Raw genomic sequence first — 13,004 nt, 5'->3', positions numbered from 1 at the left:
AACCCACCCATCCTTGTTCATCCTAGTGATCTTTTATTTTGGAGAACCCAAATTCGAAAGTTAGACTTCACTGCCTCAAGGAAAAGTCGTGATGAAATTTATTCAGTCATAATTAAATTTATTAATGAAAAAATTAAAAGTGTCCAACATGATTATTAAGTTTATAAATTGGAAAATTATTATTCCCTAGACTCTATTTTAAGGATTAAATATAACAAATTAAAATAAAGAATACAAACTATAGGAAAATATTTAACAAAATGGTTTTTATAAGTTTTTAGAATTTTTAATTTGCAAATTGTAAAATTTTTTCAAAATATTTAAACAAAATAAAAACTAAATTTTCCTAATTTTAATATTATATTTCATTTTTTTAAATTGTATTATTGCAATTGGAAACACTTTTTTTATTATTACACGCGAGTAGTAAAGAAGTTTAAAAAATCTGATACATAAATGAGTAATTATACCGAAAAAAAAATTGTGTACAAACATGGAGAATAGGGTATTTCTTTTACTGTTGTTTAGATCAAATTTGTTATTTTTTCTTCTAAGCAATGGAGCAATTGAAAAAAATTCTCCAATTTGCTATTTGTCAATTCAGACAATTGAAACAAAGAACAAATTTGATGGAGATAACAATTAATCGTGTATCAGTTCAACTTTGGTTAAATTTTCTTTTTGTTTTTTTCAGTCTTATTTATTTTGAAAAAATAATAGTTATTATTTTTCGGTTAATTGTTGAACTGATACCTATGAATATAACAAAACAAAAGAATATTTGTTCAATTCACAATCGATGTTGTAGCGTTGTATGTCAGCAGCTGCTACAATAGTCATAACAATGTTGTTGGCATTTTCTATGCAAAAGCTCTATACAACTCTTACGACAATTTTTCATATGTTTTTCTAATGTCGTAAGAAAGTTTAGTGTTGTCAATTGTTTATTTCAGCATATAAATAAAAAATTCAATCGATTTTGGCATAAAAAACGATAAAGTGGTAACACAGAAATTACAAACAAACAGCTGTTTGCCAAAACAAAAATAAAGTTTAGAAACTGTTTATTTATTAGTTTAAAATGTGGAATAATGAAAATAATAGAATTTTAAATAAAAAGAAATTAATTTGATTTATTTTGCCCGCTTAATTAGTTTAATTTGATTTTTTTATTTTTTGACATTGTTTGTTTTGTTTTTTTTTTTTCATTGTGAACATAAACTTATGACTTCACAATCACTGTTACTAAACTTTAGTAGGTACAATATACAACTTGATTGTGAATTGAACAATTGTAATCATAATAAAAGAATTTAACTTACGTGCAGCAGCGTGGAAAGGCCTTCCAATGTTCTGCTCGCAGTAACGGATGATGACGTATTTAGACAATGATCAGTGATTTTTGAATATTTCTTTTGTATTTATTCATTTATTTTGTGTTATTACATGTATTATTTTTTTCACTTTGTAATATGTTTTTAGTTTTCTTTATGTTTTTTTGTTGTCGATTTTTCTCTCTTTTTTTATCTTATTTTTTTTTTCTTTCTTCAAAAAGAAATTTTTGTAATTGCTTGTACACATTTTTTTCACAGTAGATGGCAATTGGTTAAAAACAAATGAATTTCGTTACATAATTCATTTAAATTTGGTTTTTATATTTATATACTGTTAATAATTTTTCTTTAAAATGAAAATAAAACTCATTAAACTTTCACTACTTTGCGATACATGCCATTGAATACATTTTTTTTTAGCACTTCGTTAACCGGTTATATTACACGGTGTCATAACCAAAAGGTTAACAATTGCAATAATAAATTTCCGAAACCATAACATGCTTATTTCACTTTTTTAATTTATTAAGTAATATTTTGATTTCACGTTTGTTTTTTATGAATTTAATTTAAGCATTTAGTATTCTTAATAATATTTTATTATTTGGGGGACATACCGATTGGAACACAATTGAATATATAGCAATTTTATCTCTTTCTCAATTTGCTTTTATCTATATTATTTAACGATTTGTATAACTTTGCCGTTTGTTTTCTTAATTTAAATTAATTTTTTTTATGTAAATGAAAATATTAATTATTTGCCTTGAATTATTTTTTGACTTATTTAGCTGAAGGTTAAAAATTCGAATGATGATGTAAAATATTGCAATGAAGTGGACAGTTAGGTTTCTCGTTTTCTTTAGTTTCTTCTTCTTTTTACGACCTTCTTATTTTTATATTATCATTTTCGGAGCGTAACTCTCCATAAAACTGTGGACATCTAAGAATAAAAAAATTCGTTCTTTTCTTACTATGCATTTTAAAGTGTTATTTAAATTTTTGTTACCTTTTCTTTAATCTTAATCTGACCAAGTAAGTAAACGGCAATGTGGTTGACAGTACAACTAAAATTGCATGGATTTCTTCCTCTCAAGATTTTCTTCTTCAAACACCTTCTGATGAAATTGGAAGTAATTTGGCTAATAAGTCGTTTATAATTTAGACTTATTAATTTTAAACTTCAACTTACTTATCCCAAGGAGTAGAAAAATTTTTGTTAATTTATCAACATGGAGATTTTTCAATCTAACTTTAAGATAACAAAAACTATATGCCACATGGCGAAAAATGGAGTTTTATAATTTTCAAAAAAAATTTTTTATAGGAAACTTTTGTGTGAACTGAACTGAAAGAAAAGAATCATGGTGACTATGTTATAGCTCATCCTTACTTATCTGAAATTTAAATGTCTACTTTCTTAGCTTTGAAAAGGCAAAATTCATTTACTCATTAGGTTTGTTTCCAATGATAAAATTCTTGATGTAACGTTGGTAACGCAATTTTTGTAAAAGAATTTGGTATAACACTTTAATACAATGATAATAGTGTTCATGATAACGCATAACAACTTTTCAAATATTAACAAATTTTTACAGAAATAAGATTTTTAACAAAAAATAAATAAAATCGATCTGCTAAAGGAAAAATATCATAAAATTCTACGAATATTCTTAACATTCGTTAAAAATTTTTATAAGTGATTAGGTATATAGGTTCATGAAGAAAGAGATATTAAAACAATAATAAGATTTTAATTTTCGATCGCACATTACAAAGGTAATATAAGTCCTTTAAATCTTTCTTGTTTTGAGATGATAGAGTTTCATAACAAATCCATCTTTTTCGCATAGTTGAAAGAACAGGATCAGAAGATAGAAGTAAACTATTAAAAATATCTTCATTCTGTGATTGCCTGGAGCATTTTCTTGAGCTGAATAGTTGAACATGCTTAAAATCTCAATTCCTCGCTTCCTGGGCTTCTTCTGTTAACTCTCCAAGTGGAAGAATATTCAATTCAATTATTATATAATAGGGTGATCGATTATTCGACATATTTCAAAAACCGGTTTTCGAATAGTTCGAATAGTTGAAATTTGAAAAAAACCGGTTGGAAATTTGAAAATTCCAAAAAAAAACGGCTAACCGGTTTTTTGTTTAATAATTTGAAAAATTTCCAAAAATTTATTTTAATAAAAACAATAACAATAAACACATTTTTATTAAAATTCATTCAGAAAAGATACTTAAAAAGTAACAGTTTATTTAAAAAAATACTTAAACAATAACAGTTTATGTAATGTTTTTGTTTTTAATCTGTTTTACCTATTAAAAACTTTAAAAATTAATACTATAAAATATTTACATTTTTAGTTTAAATTCATTTAATTTATAGTTGTTTTTACTTTTCATTTAATAAAACAAAGGTAAATAAAAATATTAAATATTTTTATAAAATATACTATTTTTAAAAATATAATAAGTTATCAATAACTAAACATAACATTTCATTTAATTGGTATTTGTTTCAAATCGTTATAATAAAAAACTAAGAAAAGTTAATAAAAATGAGATCCATGTTTTCAAAGATATCTATAACATTAGTTGTATTTTAGAATATAATAATTATAAATTATGAATTTTCATTTTTAGTACAGACATTTTTAAATGAATTTGAGATATTTCTAACTGTATTTCAGAAATTTCAATTTGACATTACCATTTGTTTATATGTTTTGAAAATTCTAAAATTTAGTAAGAAACTTATAAAATGCTTTTAAAAATTTCTCAAATTCAATTGGAAATTTTTAAAAAATATAGGTGGAATTTATGTGCTTTGTTTAAAATGATCTCTTAAAAATAAAATACAATTCAGATGCTTGGGAGAGTATCTATTCCTTTCTTTTGTTTTTATAAAATTGCACATCGAAAAAGCTCTTTCACTTAAAGTACTAGTTGGACATATGGTTATCAAAGCTTTGTATAATTTTTCAAGTTTGTCTGTCCTTTTCTGACACTTATCTAAATAAATAAAGTCGTTTACAATGCTTTGTCTATTACAGTTTTTGTCGTTTTTGGGGGTTTGAATATTTTTTATTGTGTTAATTAAATCTTCTTCTAAATTGTTGGTGGAATTGTCCATATATACGTCATCGTCAGTATCAGAGGAAGATCCATCTTCGTCACTGAATAGACGATGGAATAGTTGAAAAGCAAATTCTTTAGTTTCATTTATTGAAGAGTATTTAAGAAAATGATCGCTTTTTGGAAATTTTCCAGTACTTAAATATAATACTAGCGTTTTTAAAACTTTATTGCGTCGTTCGTTTACACGTATTCTTAAGCATTCAAGTAAATCCTGACATAATTGATTTTTTGCTTTTGATAGAGTTTTAAATAAAAATATAAAAATTCCTTCTGTTTCCACTAAGGTAGTAGTATTTTTTGATAGCTGATTCATTGCTATTTCTAATGGCTTTAGAATGTTGTTAAGTTCCGACAAAATTTGTATTTCATTTTCGGTAAATGGTGGTAAGTTGAAATCCAGAAGGGCGTGATTAACGCATTTATATATTCGCAAAAACTGAGAAATCATTTAACTAATGAGTTCCACCGATGTTTCACATCATGAATTAATTTTAATTCTGTTTTTTCCTCTTCTCTTACATAGCTCTGTAATTTTTTTTGTTTTTCAGGAGATTTATTAAACGTTTTGACACATTTTCTTAGGTGTTCTATAACTGTTTTTATATGGCTGTAAGAGAAACGTTTTCATCATTTAAGATAAACAGATTTTCAAAATGATCTTCAGTTTCTTCTTGCTCATATTCGTCTTCTGATTCATTCAAAATAGGATTACTTATGGCATAATCTTTTTCTGAATAAATTGTTTTGACAACACATAGATGTATACCATGGTTAATGCAAAGTTGGGATTCCACTGCAATATTATTTCCGTATTTTTTCATTACAGATGCACCATCGTGCGTTGATGCCACGATGTCCCTTTCAAAATTTAACGAATACTCACCCAACTTTGCTTTGATTACTTGCTCCAAGTTAAATGCATTGGCTTTTATGTTAATTTCCTTTAATCCCAAGTTATATATTTCCAAAGTCTTTGTCTCGGGATTAAAACATTTTACAGTGACATTGACGTACTTTAAGTACGACAAGTCGGTCCACTCGTCCACAATTATAGAGAATCGGCCATGATTTTTTTTAATTTCCAGAAATTTATTTTTGAGTTCTTCCTGTTTAACTTGATAAAATTGGTCGATTTTTTCCCATATTGTGGTCTCGGAGGGCATACTAAAGTTTTTCGAATGCAAATATGATAATACTACGCGAGATCTTTTTACTGCTCTAACGGACATGCCGTCTTCTGCAACACAACGTGCAAAAATTTCACCAAGTGTTTCATTTTTTGTGGCATATTTTAGTAAGGAATTTTTTGCCGTAGCAGAACCACTTGCAGTTTCGTCAGCTGTTCCTTGTTTCACCTTAGGAGTTGTAATTATTTTGTGGACACACCTGGCATGATTATGAAGGGATGATGTTGAGGAACCAACACAGCTTAATATTTTTGGACACTTGGTGCATTTGGCTTTGTCTTTTCCAAAACGCTCGAAATATTGCCAAACTTCTGAAGACATCTAAAAAAGTAAATTTTTATTTTTTTATATTAATTTTTATTCAAAGTCACTTACATCTTTCCAAACTCTTTTGCTTTAATTGTGTTTATTAGTTTTACAATGTTTAAATTAATACACTTTATATTTTAATTTTTCCAGAGCGCAATTACATTTAGCTTTGAATTCTTCATCTTATTATTTTGACACATACAATGAATGGTGTGAAATTTTTTTCAAGCAACTAAAACAAGAGCACTGTCAAATTATAAAAAATTAAAATACGGATGGTTATGAATTTGACAGTCTACATGTATTAAACAATAATAAAATTATGTTGTTTTTGTTGAGTTGTGCTACCACATCAACAACTGTCAATAGTTGTTTCTATAACATTGTTGCCATATTAGAAAAGTATGGAACAAAATAAAAAATGCACTGTAAAAAATTATTTTAAAGTTAATATTAACCAAAAATTTACAATTTTTTATTAAATGTTAAAAAAATAGTAAACTTAAAAAACCGGTTTTTATAAGCAAAAAACCGGTCTATTCGATATTCGAAAAATCAACATTTGAAAAAAACCGACAGCTGTAAAGTCCAAAAAACCGGTTTTTCCACCAGTTTTAAAACCGAGTTGATCACCCTATTATATAACCATGACACAATACTTTGTGTACTGTTGGTGTTAGTTCCCTCCATGGATACAGAGATACAAGTAATTTAGACATTTCAGATGTATATTCCACAAATCGATTTCCATTAATTTTATGTTTACTATTCAGCGCCATTAAAATAGGGTTAACTCTTCGAAGCAACTCCTTGTCGATTATAGTTATCTTTGAAGTAATTTCAAAATCACGAATAAACCTTCTCGCCGTATTACCGTCATTTGTACTACCGCAACTTGGAAGTGGTTTGTCGATGTTTAATCCCATCTGAACTTTCAATTCTTCTTGGATTCTGCTTTTTTTCCGCAGCTCTCAGTTCTTTCAATTCTTCATTATTTTTTGTTGATTTAGTAAGATTCTCTGCCACACTTCTATATTTGAGGTCGTATGCTATGTGTAAAAAGTAATCCAAAAATCGTATTCTGGCATGAAGTAGTGAAATTCCGAAAGAGTGGACTTCTTCATTAATACTTCTGCTTTTGTTTATATTTGAGAATTGCGACTTTTTCTCATTACATATTGAGCATCTCCAAGAGGAAGAAGTTTCTGTTATGGCATTGCTGACCTTTCCATCAATCATTGTTAAGCTTAGCTGATATGATACGTTAATAGAGAATTCCTTTATTTTTAGGCAAATGGGCTCTAGTACATTTATTTCATCTTTTAAATATTCCAATAAATCTTTTGTTGTTTTCTTTGACTCCTTTATATATTCAAATCCAATGGGTCTACATAAATTTTTTGAACCGGAGTTGTATTGATCCATATATCTTCAAATAAATTTCCGATGCTTGACGATGGTGAATTAAGGGAATATGAACGAATTCGTAATGGCACTAATGATAACATAAATACACTTTTGTAGTCTGCTAATGTCCGACTTCCACAAGCTTGTTTGTATTCTGGATGTGCTGATAAACCGTCACATCCCCACTTACACATTAAGACTACATCACAGTTATGAATTTTCCTTAGTTGGTCTTCTGAAAAGTCTGACACAATTCTTGATGCTGTGTTTTCGAGCAAAGATGATATATCAATACAAGCTTCTACATCATTAACAGCAATAGGTGATGGTAGGATAGTTTGTTTTTTTCCTGGATAGCCTTGTATAATGGTAATATATTGTATACTTTTTCATTCAGAGCTTTCCTTACTATTTGTTACTTATTTCGACTGAGACCCAGTTCCAACATAAGCGCTATTGCTTCCTCTTCAGTAAAATTTGATTGTGATGTTGAAGTTGGTATACTTTACACAATTCGCTTAAGTCGTTTTGGTGATGCATTAGGAAGAATAGTTGCAATATGTACGGCATCCATAGGTTGGTTTTCCTTTTCGTTAAATGTATCAGCAATTTCCTCATTTGAGATTGAAAAAAGTTTTTGTGTGACCCTCTTTTTTGACCTTGAACATAAGTCTTCGTATGACTTGCAAGGCGCTCCTGATGTGATGTAAGTTGAGATTTCCGTAGTAGTTTCCATCCAACTACACAATTTTAATAGAATTTTCTTTTGATTTCCATCCACAGACTTACTTTTTACATCAAGAAGTTTTAAAAAGTTTTCAATTTTTGATATGCTTGTTTTGTCTACTTTTCTACTATATGTAGTTTTTATATAATTTGAAATGTCTTCAATTCTTTCTGGCCCTTTTGAAGATACACTCCATAAAACGGAACACAATTCTTCCTACTTTAATGTAATCTTCATTGTAGATTTATTAAATATTGTACTTAAAATCTGAGAAGTTTACTTATATACCAATTCTTGTCATTTCCGATGCAGGTATTCCAAAGTAAAAAATTATGAATTGTCTACCTATTAACATTTAGGACTATATTACTATATCCTGTAATTCAGTCATTGATATTTCTTATTAGTGAATGAATCGAAAATATCATTACCTGTATATTTTTACCTACATGATCATAAACAAAACAGAACGAAATAATCTGACGAAAAAATTTAGGTAAAAAATAGTTATATATTTCTGAAAATTTAAGCATAATAGGACCTTTCAGTTATAAGGATAAGCAAACAAATAGAAAATAAGATTTAAATATGTTCTGTCATATTTAATACTAAAATATGAAATTAAAGGATACTGGTTTAAATGAACATATTTTTGAATGTAATTGAGATATTGGCTTGAAAATGTTTGTAAAGAATCGAGAATTTCCATATCTAACTAAAAAAAGATATTAAGGGATAAATATGGACTAAATTGTTGTAGCTATCTGCGACCCTATTAAAATTTTGATATAAATCATAGTTTTAGAAATTAAACAAATATGTAATATATGACAAAATCTTTATTTATTAACAAAACTCAATGAAATTTTCAACACTTGTTAAATTTGTCATTTCAAATAAGAAAATGCAAAAAAATGAAAAGGTCAAAGGGCATCCCGCAATTCCCAAAAATAGGAATGAAAATCCCAAAAAAAGGATTTTTACTTTTTTGCCCATAGGGTCCACATTTCAGGGCTGGGAAAATACTTTTGGAGTAAATATAAAACATATTGAGGTTTCCAAAACTGCTTTCAATTTTCTGATCCCAGCTTTGGGATTTTAGAACATGTCGCCCAAAGTTGAAGTTTTGAAAAATAGGTCATATTCGAAAGGACGCAGTGGCAACATTTTCAAAAAATAGGACAAGTTTTTTACGCCAAAGCGTTCTGCGTAAAGATACCTTTTAGAAAATTATAAAATTGTTATATGTTCTTAAAGAAATTTTTATTTTATTAATAAAAGAGTTAAGGCATATTTTTGGCAAAAATCTAAAATTTTTTGAATTTTTAAATTTATAAGCGTATATTTTTGGATCTGTTAATGATATTGATCTGAAATTTTTTGTATATTATTTGAAATTTTGTTGTCTAACTAAGAAAAAATTGAGTCCATTTGGTCCAAAATTACGCCCGGTATCACTAAATTTTTAAATGCCTATAACTCGGATATTATAAGAGATAAGTACCGTCGAGCGCTTTCAGAAAATATAAAAATCTTTGTATTTGGATGAAAAGCAAAAGAATGGCACGAGTTTAAAATTTTTACATGTCGTAGGTATCTGCAGGGTTCATCATCAAAACTTAAACTCGAATACTATAATAATAAAAGACAATTTTTCCATGCTTTGATAAATAAGCAACAACAACACTGTGAGTTGGAAAAAATATGCATGTGTGGATGTACATTAGAGTGCTCCAAGCTTGTATGAAGGAAAAAAATATCCGACAGGCGGTCCCCCCTCTAGAATTGTTCTATGGGACAGATCGTTCCACAGTGGGGCATTTCTAAACGGCTGATCCGATCGGGATAAAATTTGGCGTGAGCCATGGCTACGCTCACGCTTGGAGCACTCTAATGTACATCCACACATGCATATTTTTTCCAACTCCTTTATACAAGCTTGGAGCACTCTAATGTACATCCACACATACATATTTTTTCCAACTCACAGTGTTGTTGTTGCTTATTTATCAAAGCATAGAAAAATTGTCTTTTATTATTTATAGAAATTTAAACAGAATGGAAAAGTCTTTTAAGAAATGAACTTTATGCATTAAATATTTCTTTCATTTAAAATTTTGAAAATTAGGTGTTGACCATTTTTTTCACAAGACTTAAAAGAAAACGTCCATAAAATTTTGTGGTCGACAGTAGTTCCATGTTGGAAAAATATACACTCACAGTCAAAATTTGTCAAAAACGTGATTGAAACCAAGAAGTTTTTTACAACTTTTTGATATTAGAAAGTCAATTCTGCGAATGAAAGCTGTATACAATTATTGAATGACTATAGTCCATATTTAATTGTTGTGTAATTTATAAGTAAAGAATTATGTGGTCGCAATGTTTTAAAGCCAAATTTATATAATTTTACAATATTTGCAGTTTTTTAGATAGGATCTTTGCAGATCTTATTTTATGCAAAATGTATAAATAAGAAAAAGTAGGCATTGTAATTACGCGTCGTTTGATGTATATCTCCAAAATGTGCTCTAAAAGGTATCTCTGCGGGAGAAGCTTAAATATTGGAAAAACAAACGTGGAAGTTTCGAGAAAAAAAGGCCTTTTTTGCGAAGTACACTAAAAGCGTAACTTCAATATAACCAAAATATCGGGTGATCGAAATACTTTAAAATTTTATTTTATGTTGAAATCATAGCATGCAAAGATGCTAGAGCGAAAACAAAAAATTGCGAATTTTTATTTTTTTACTTTATCGAATTTTCGCATTATAAACAAATTTTAAATTCTAAATTTTATCAATAATCAATCTTTATATAGAAGTAAGTATTTTGCATTAAAAAATTTATTTAAGGCCTTTCGTGGACTGATACGCGGGGTTTACTTCACAACAAAAATCTGCGTTTTTCCATTAAAAAAGTGTAAAAAAGTTCATTCATGTAAATGTATAAATTCTTTACAAAATTTAAATTAACAGAACAGATTTTTATTTTAACGGTTTTTTCGTTAATAATTAATTTAAATTTAAAAATGATAAAAGTCGTTAATTGTAGATGAAAAGAGATATGTTAACTGCAAAATAAATTTCATCAAAATTTCTTTTTCGCTGAAAATGCGGTGTTTCTTGTGTTACAAGACAAGTCGAAGAAAACCGCTAATTAATGCTTATACCAATGATGTTTATACCAAAATCGATAAGCCGTTAGAAAAAATTACGATTTTGCATTATGTAGTATGAAATTTATTTCCGAACTTCATATAGATTCTCATTTGAACGGTTTTTATATTATATACTCATTTAAATTCAGAAATGGAAGCAGATGATAATCATAAACAAGTTAGAGTGCTATATTCGGCTTCATTTAGAAATGAGTTATGTGCGTTTAAGTTATTTTCGGGAGGGGCCTTGTTTTTGGCGGAATTTCGTTAATTTCCATTACCATTTTACACAGACAGACGGATCAACTCAGAATTTCATAAGGACCCAGAATATATATACTTTGTATGGTTTCAGATGAATATTTCTTAGTGTTACACACGGAATGACAAACTAATATATACCCTTTATCACCACTGATGGTGGTGGAGGGTATAACAAGCAGTTATTGGCTATCCACAAAAATATTTCCTTAAAAGTTTCTCGATTGCAGAAAACGCAGTGTTTTTCTTTTAAGAAAAATTAGTGAAGGTACACCCTTCCCGTTTATTAAAATTAATAAAATTATATTCTTTTAGATAGCTATTAGTTAGGTCTACAGCAAAATATATAAGCCGTTCTAAAAAAAAGTACAACCATTTTGGATTTAATGTAATTTTAAAAAAATGCGTTCGAATATATGCATAAATAAATTAAAATTCTCACAATTCTTAATCTACCAAACATAGGCATTGTAATTACGCGTCGTTTGATGTATATCTCCAAAATGTGCTCTATAAGGTATCTCTGCGGGAGAAGCTTAAATATTGGAAAAACAAACGTGGAAGTTTCGAGAAAAAAGGCCTTTTTTGCGAAGTACACTAAAAGCGTAACTTCAATATAACCAAAATATCGGGTGATCGAAATACTTTAAAATTTTATTTTATGTTGAAATCATAGCATGCAAAGATGCTAGAGCGAAAACAAAAAATTGCGAATTTTTAATTTTTTACTTTATCGAATTTTCGCATTATAAACAAATTTTAAATTCTAAATTTTATCAATAATCAATCTTTATATAGAAGTAAGTATTTTGCATTAAAAAATTTATTTAAGGCCTTTCGTGGACTGATACGCGGGGTTTACTTCTCAACAAAAATCTGCGTTTTTGCATTAAAAAAGTGTAAAAAAGAGCGAAAACAAAAAATTGCGAATTTTTAATTTTTTACTTTATCGAATTTTCGCATTATAAACAAATTTTAATTTCTAAATTTTATCAATAATCAATCTTTATATAGAAGTAAGTATTTTGCATTAAAAAATTTATTTAAGGCCTTTCGTGGACTGATACGCGGGGTTTACTTCTCAACAAAAATCTGCGTTTTTGCATTAAAAAAGTGTAAAAAAGTTCATTCATGTAAATGTATAAATTCTTTACAAAATTTAAATTAACAGAACAGATTTTTATTTTAACGGTTTTTTCGTTAATAATTAATTTAAATTTAAAAATGATAAAAGTCGTTAATTGTAGATGAAAAGAGATATGTTAACTGCAAAATAAATTTCATCAAAATTTCTCTTTCGCTGAAAATGCGGTGTTTCTTGTGTTACAAGACAAGTCGACGAAAACCGCTAATTAATGCTTATACCAATGATGTTTATACCAAAATCGATAAGCCGTTAGAAAAAATTACGATTTTGCATTATGTAGTATGAAATTTATTTCCGAACTTCATATAGATGTCATCAGGGTCACC

At 27.9% G+C, this 13,004-nt stretch overlaps 2 protein-coding genes across 3 annotated transcripts in view; one reads left to right on the top strand and one right to left on the bottom strand.

Annotated features, from left to right (window-relative positions):
* Positions 1–13,004, top strand: part of LOC111677301 (insulin receptor substrate 1) — a 348,759-nt gene that overhangs the window by 309,205 nt on the left and 26,550 nt on the right. The gene's annotated exons all lie outside the window — the stretch shown is intronic.
* LOC124418588 lies at positions 4,161–6,269 on the bottom strand. The gene is made up of 2 exons (XM_046945315.1): positions 6,044–6,269; positions 4,161–5,989 (listed from the first exon to the last, which is right to left on the bottom strand). The coding sequence occupies exon 2, from the start codon at positions 5,987–5,989 to the stop codon at positions 5,081–5,083; it is 909 nt and encodes a 302-aa protein (XP_046801271.1). The 5' UTR covers positions 6,044–6,269; the 3' UTR covers positions 4,161–5,080.

The sequence above is a fragment of the Lucilia cuprina genome, chromosome 2, assembly GCF_022045245.1.
Source record: "Lucilia cuprina isolate Lc7/37 chromosome 2, ASM2204524v1, whole genome shotgun sequence".
Taxonomy (NCBI): domain Eukaryota; kingdom Metazoa; phylum Arthropoda; class Insecta; order Diptera; family Calliphoridae; genus Lucilia; species Lucilia cuprina.
This window is presented reverse-complemented; position numbering and strand designations above follow the sequence as displayed.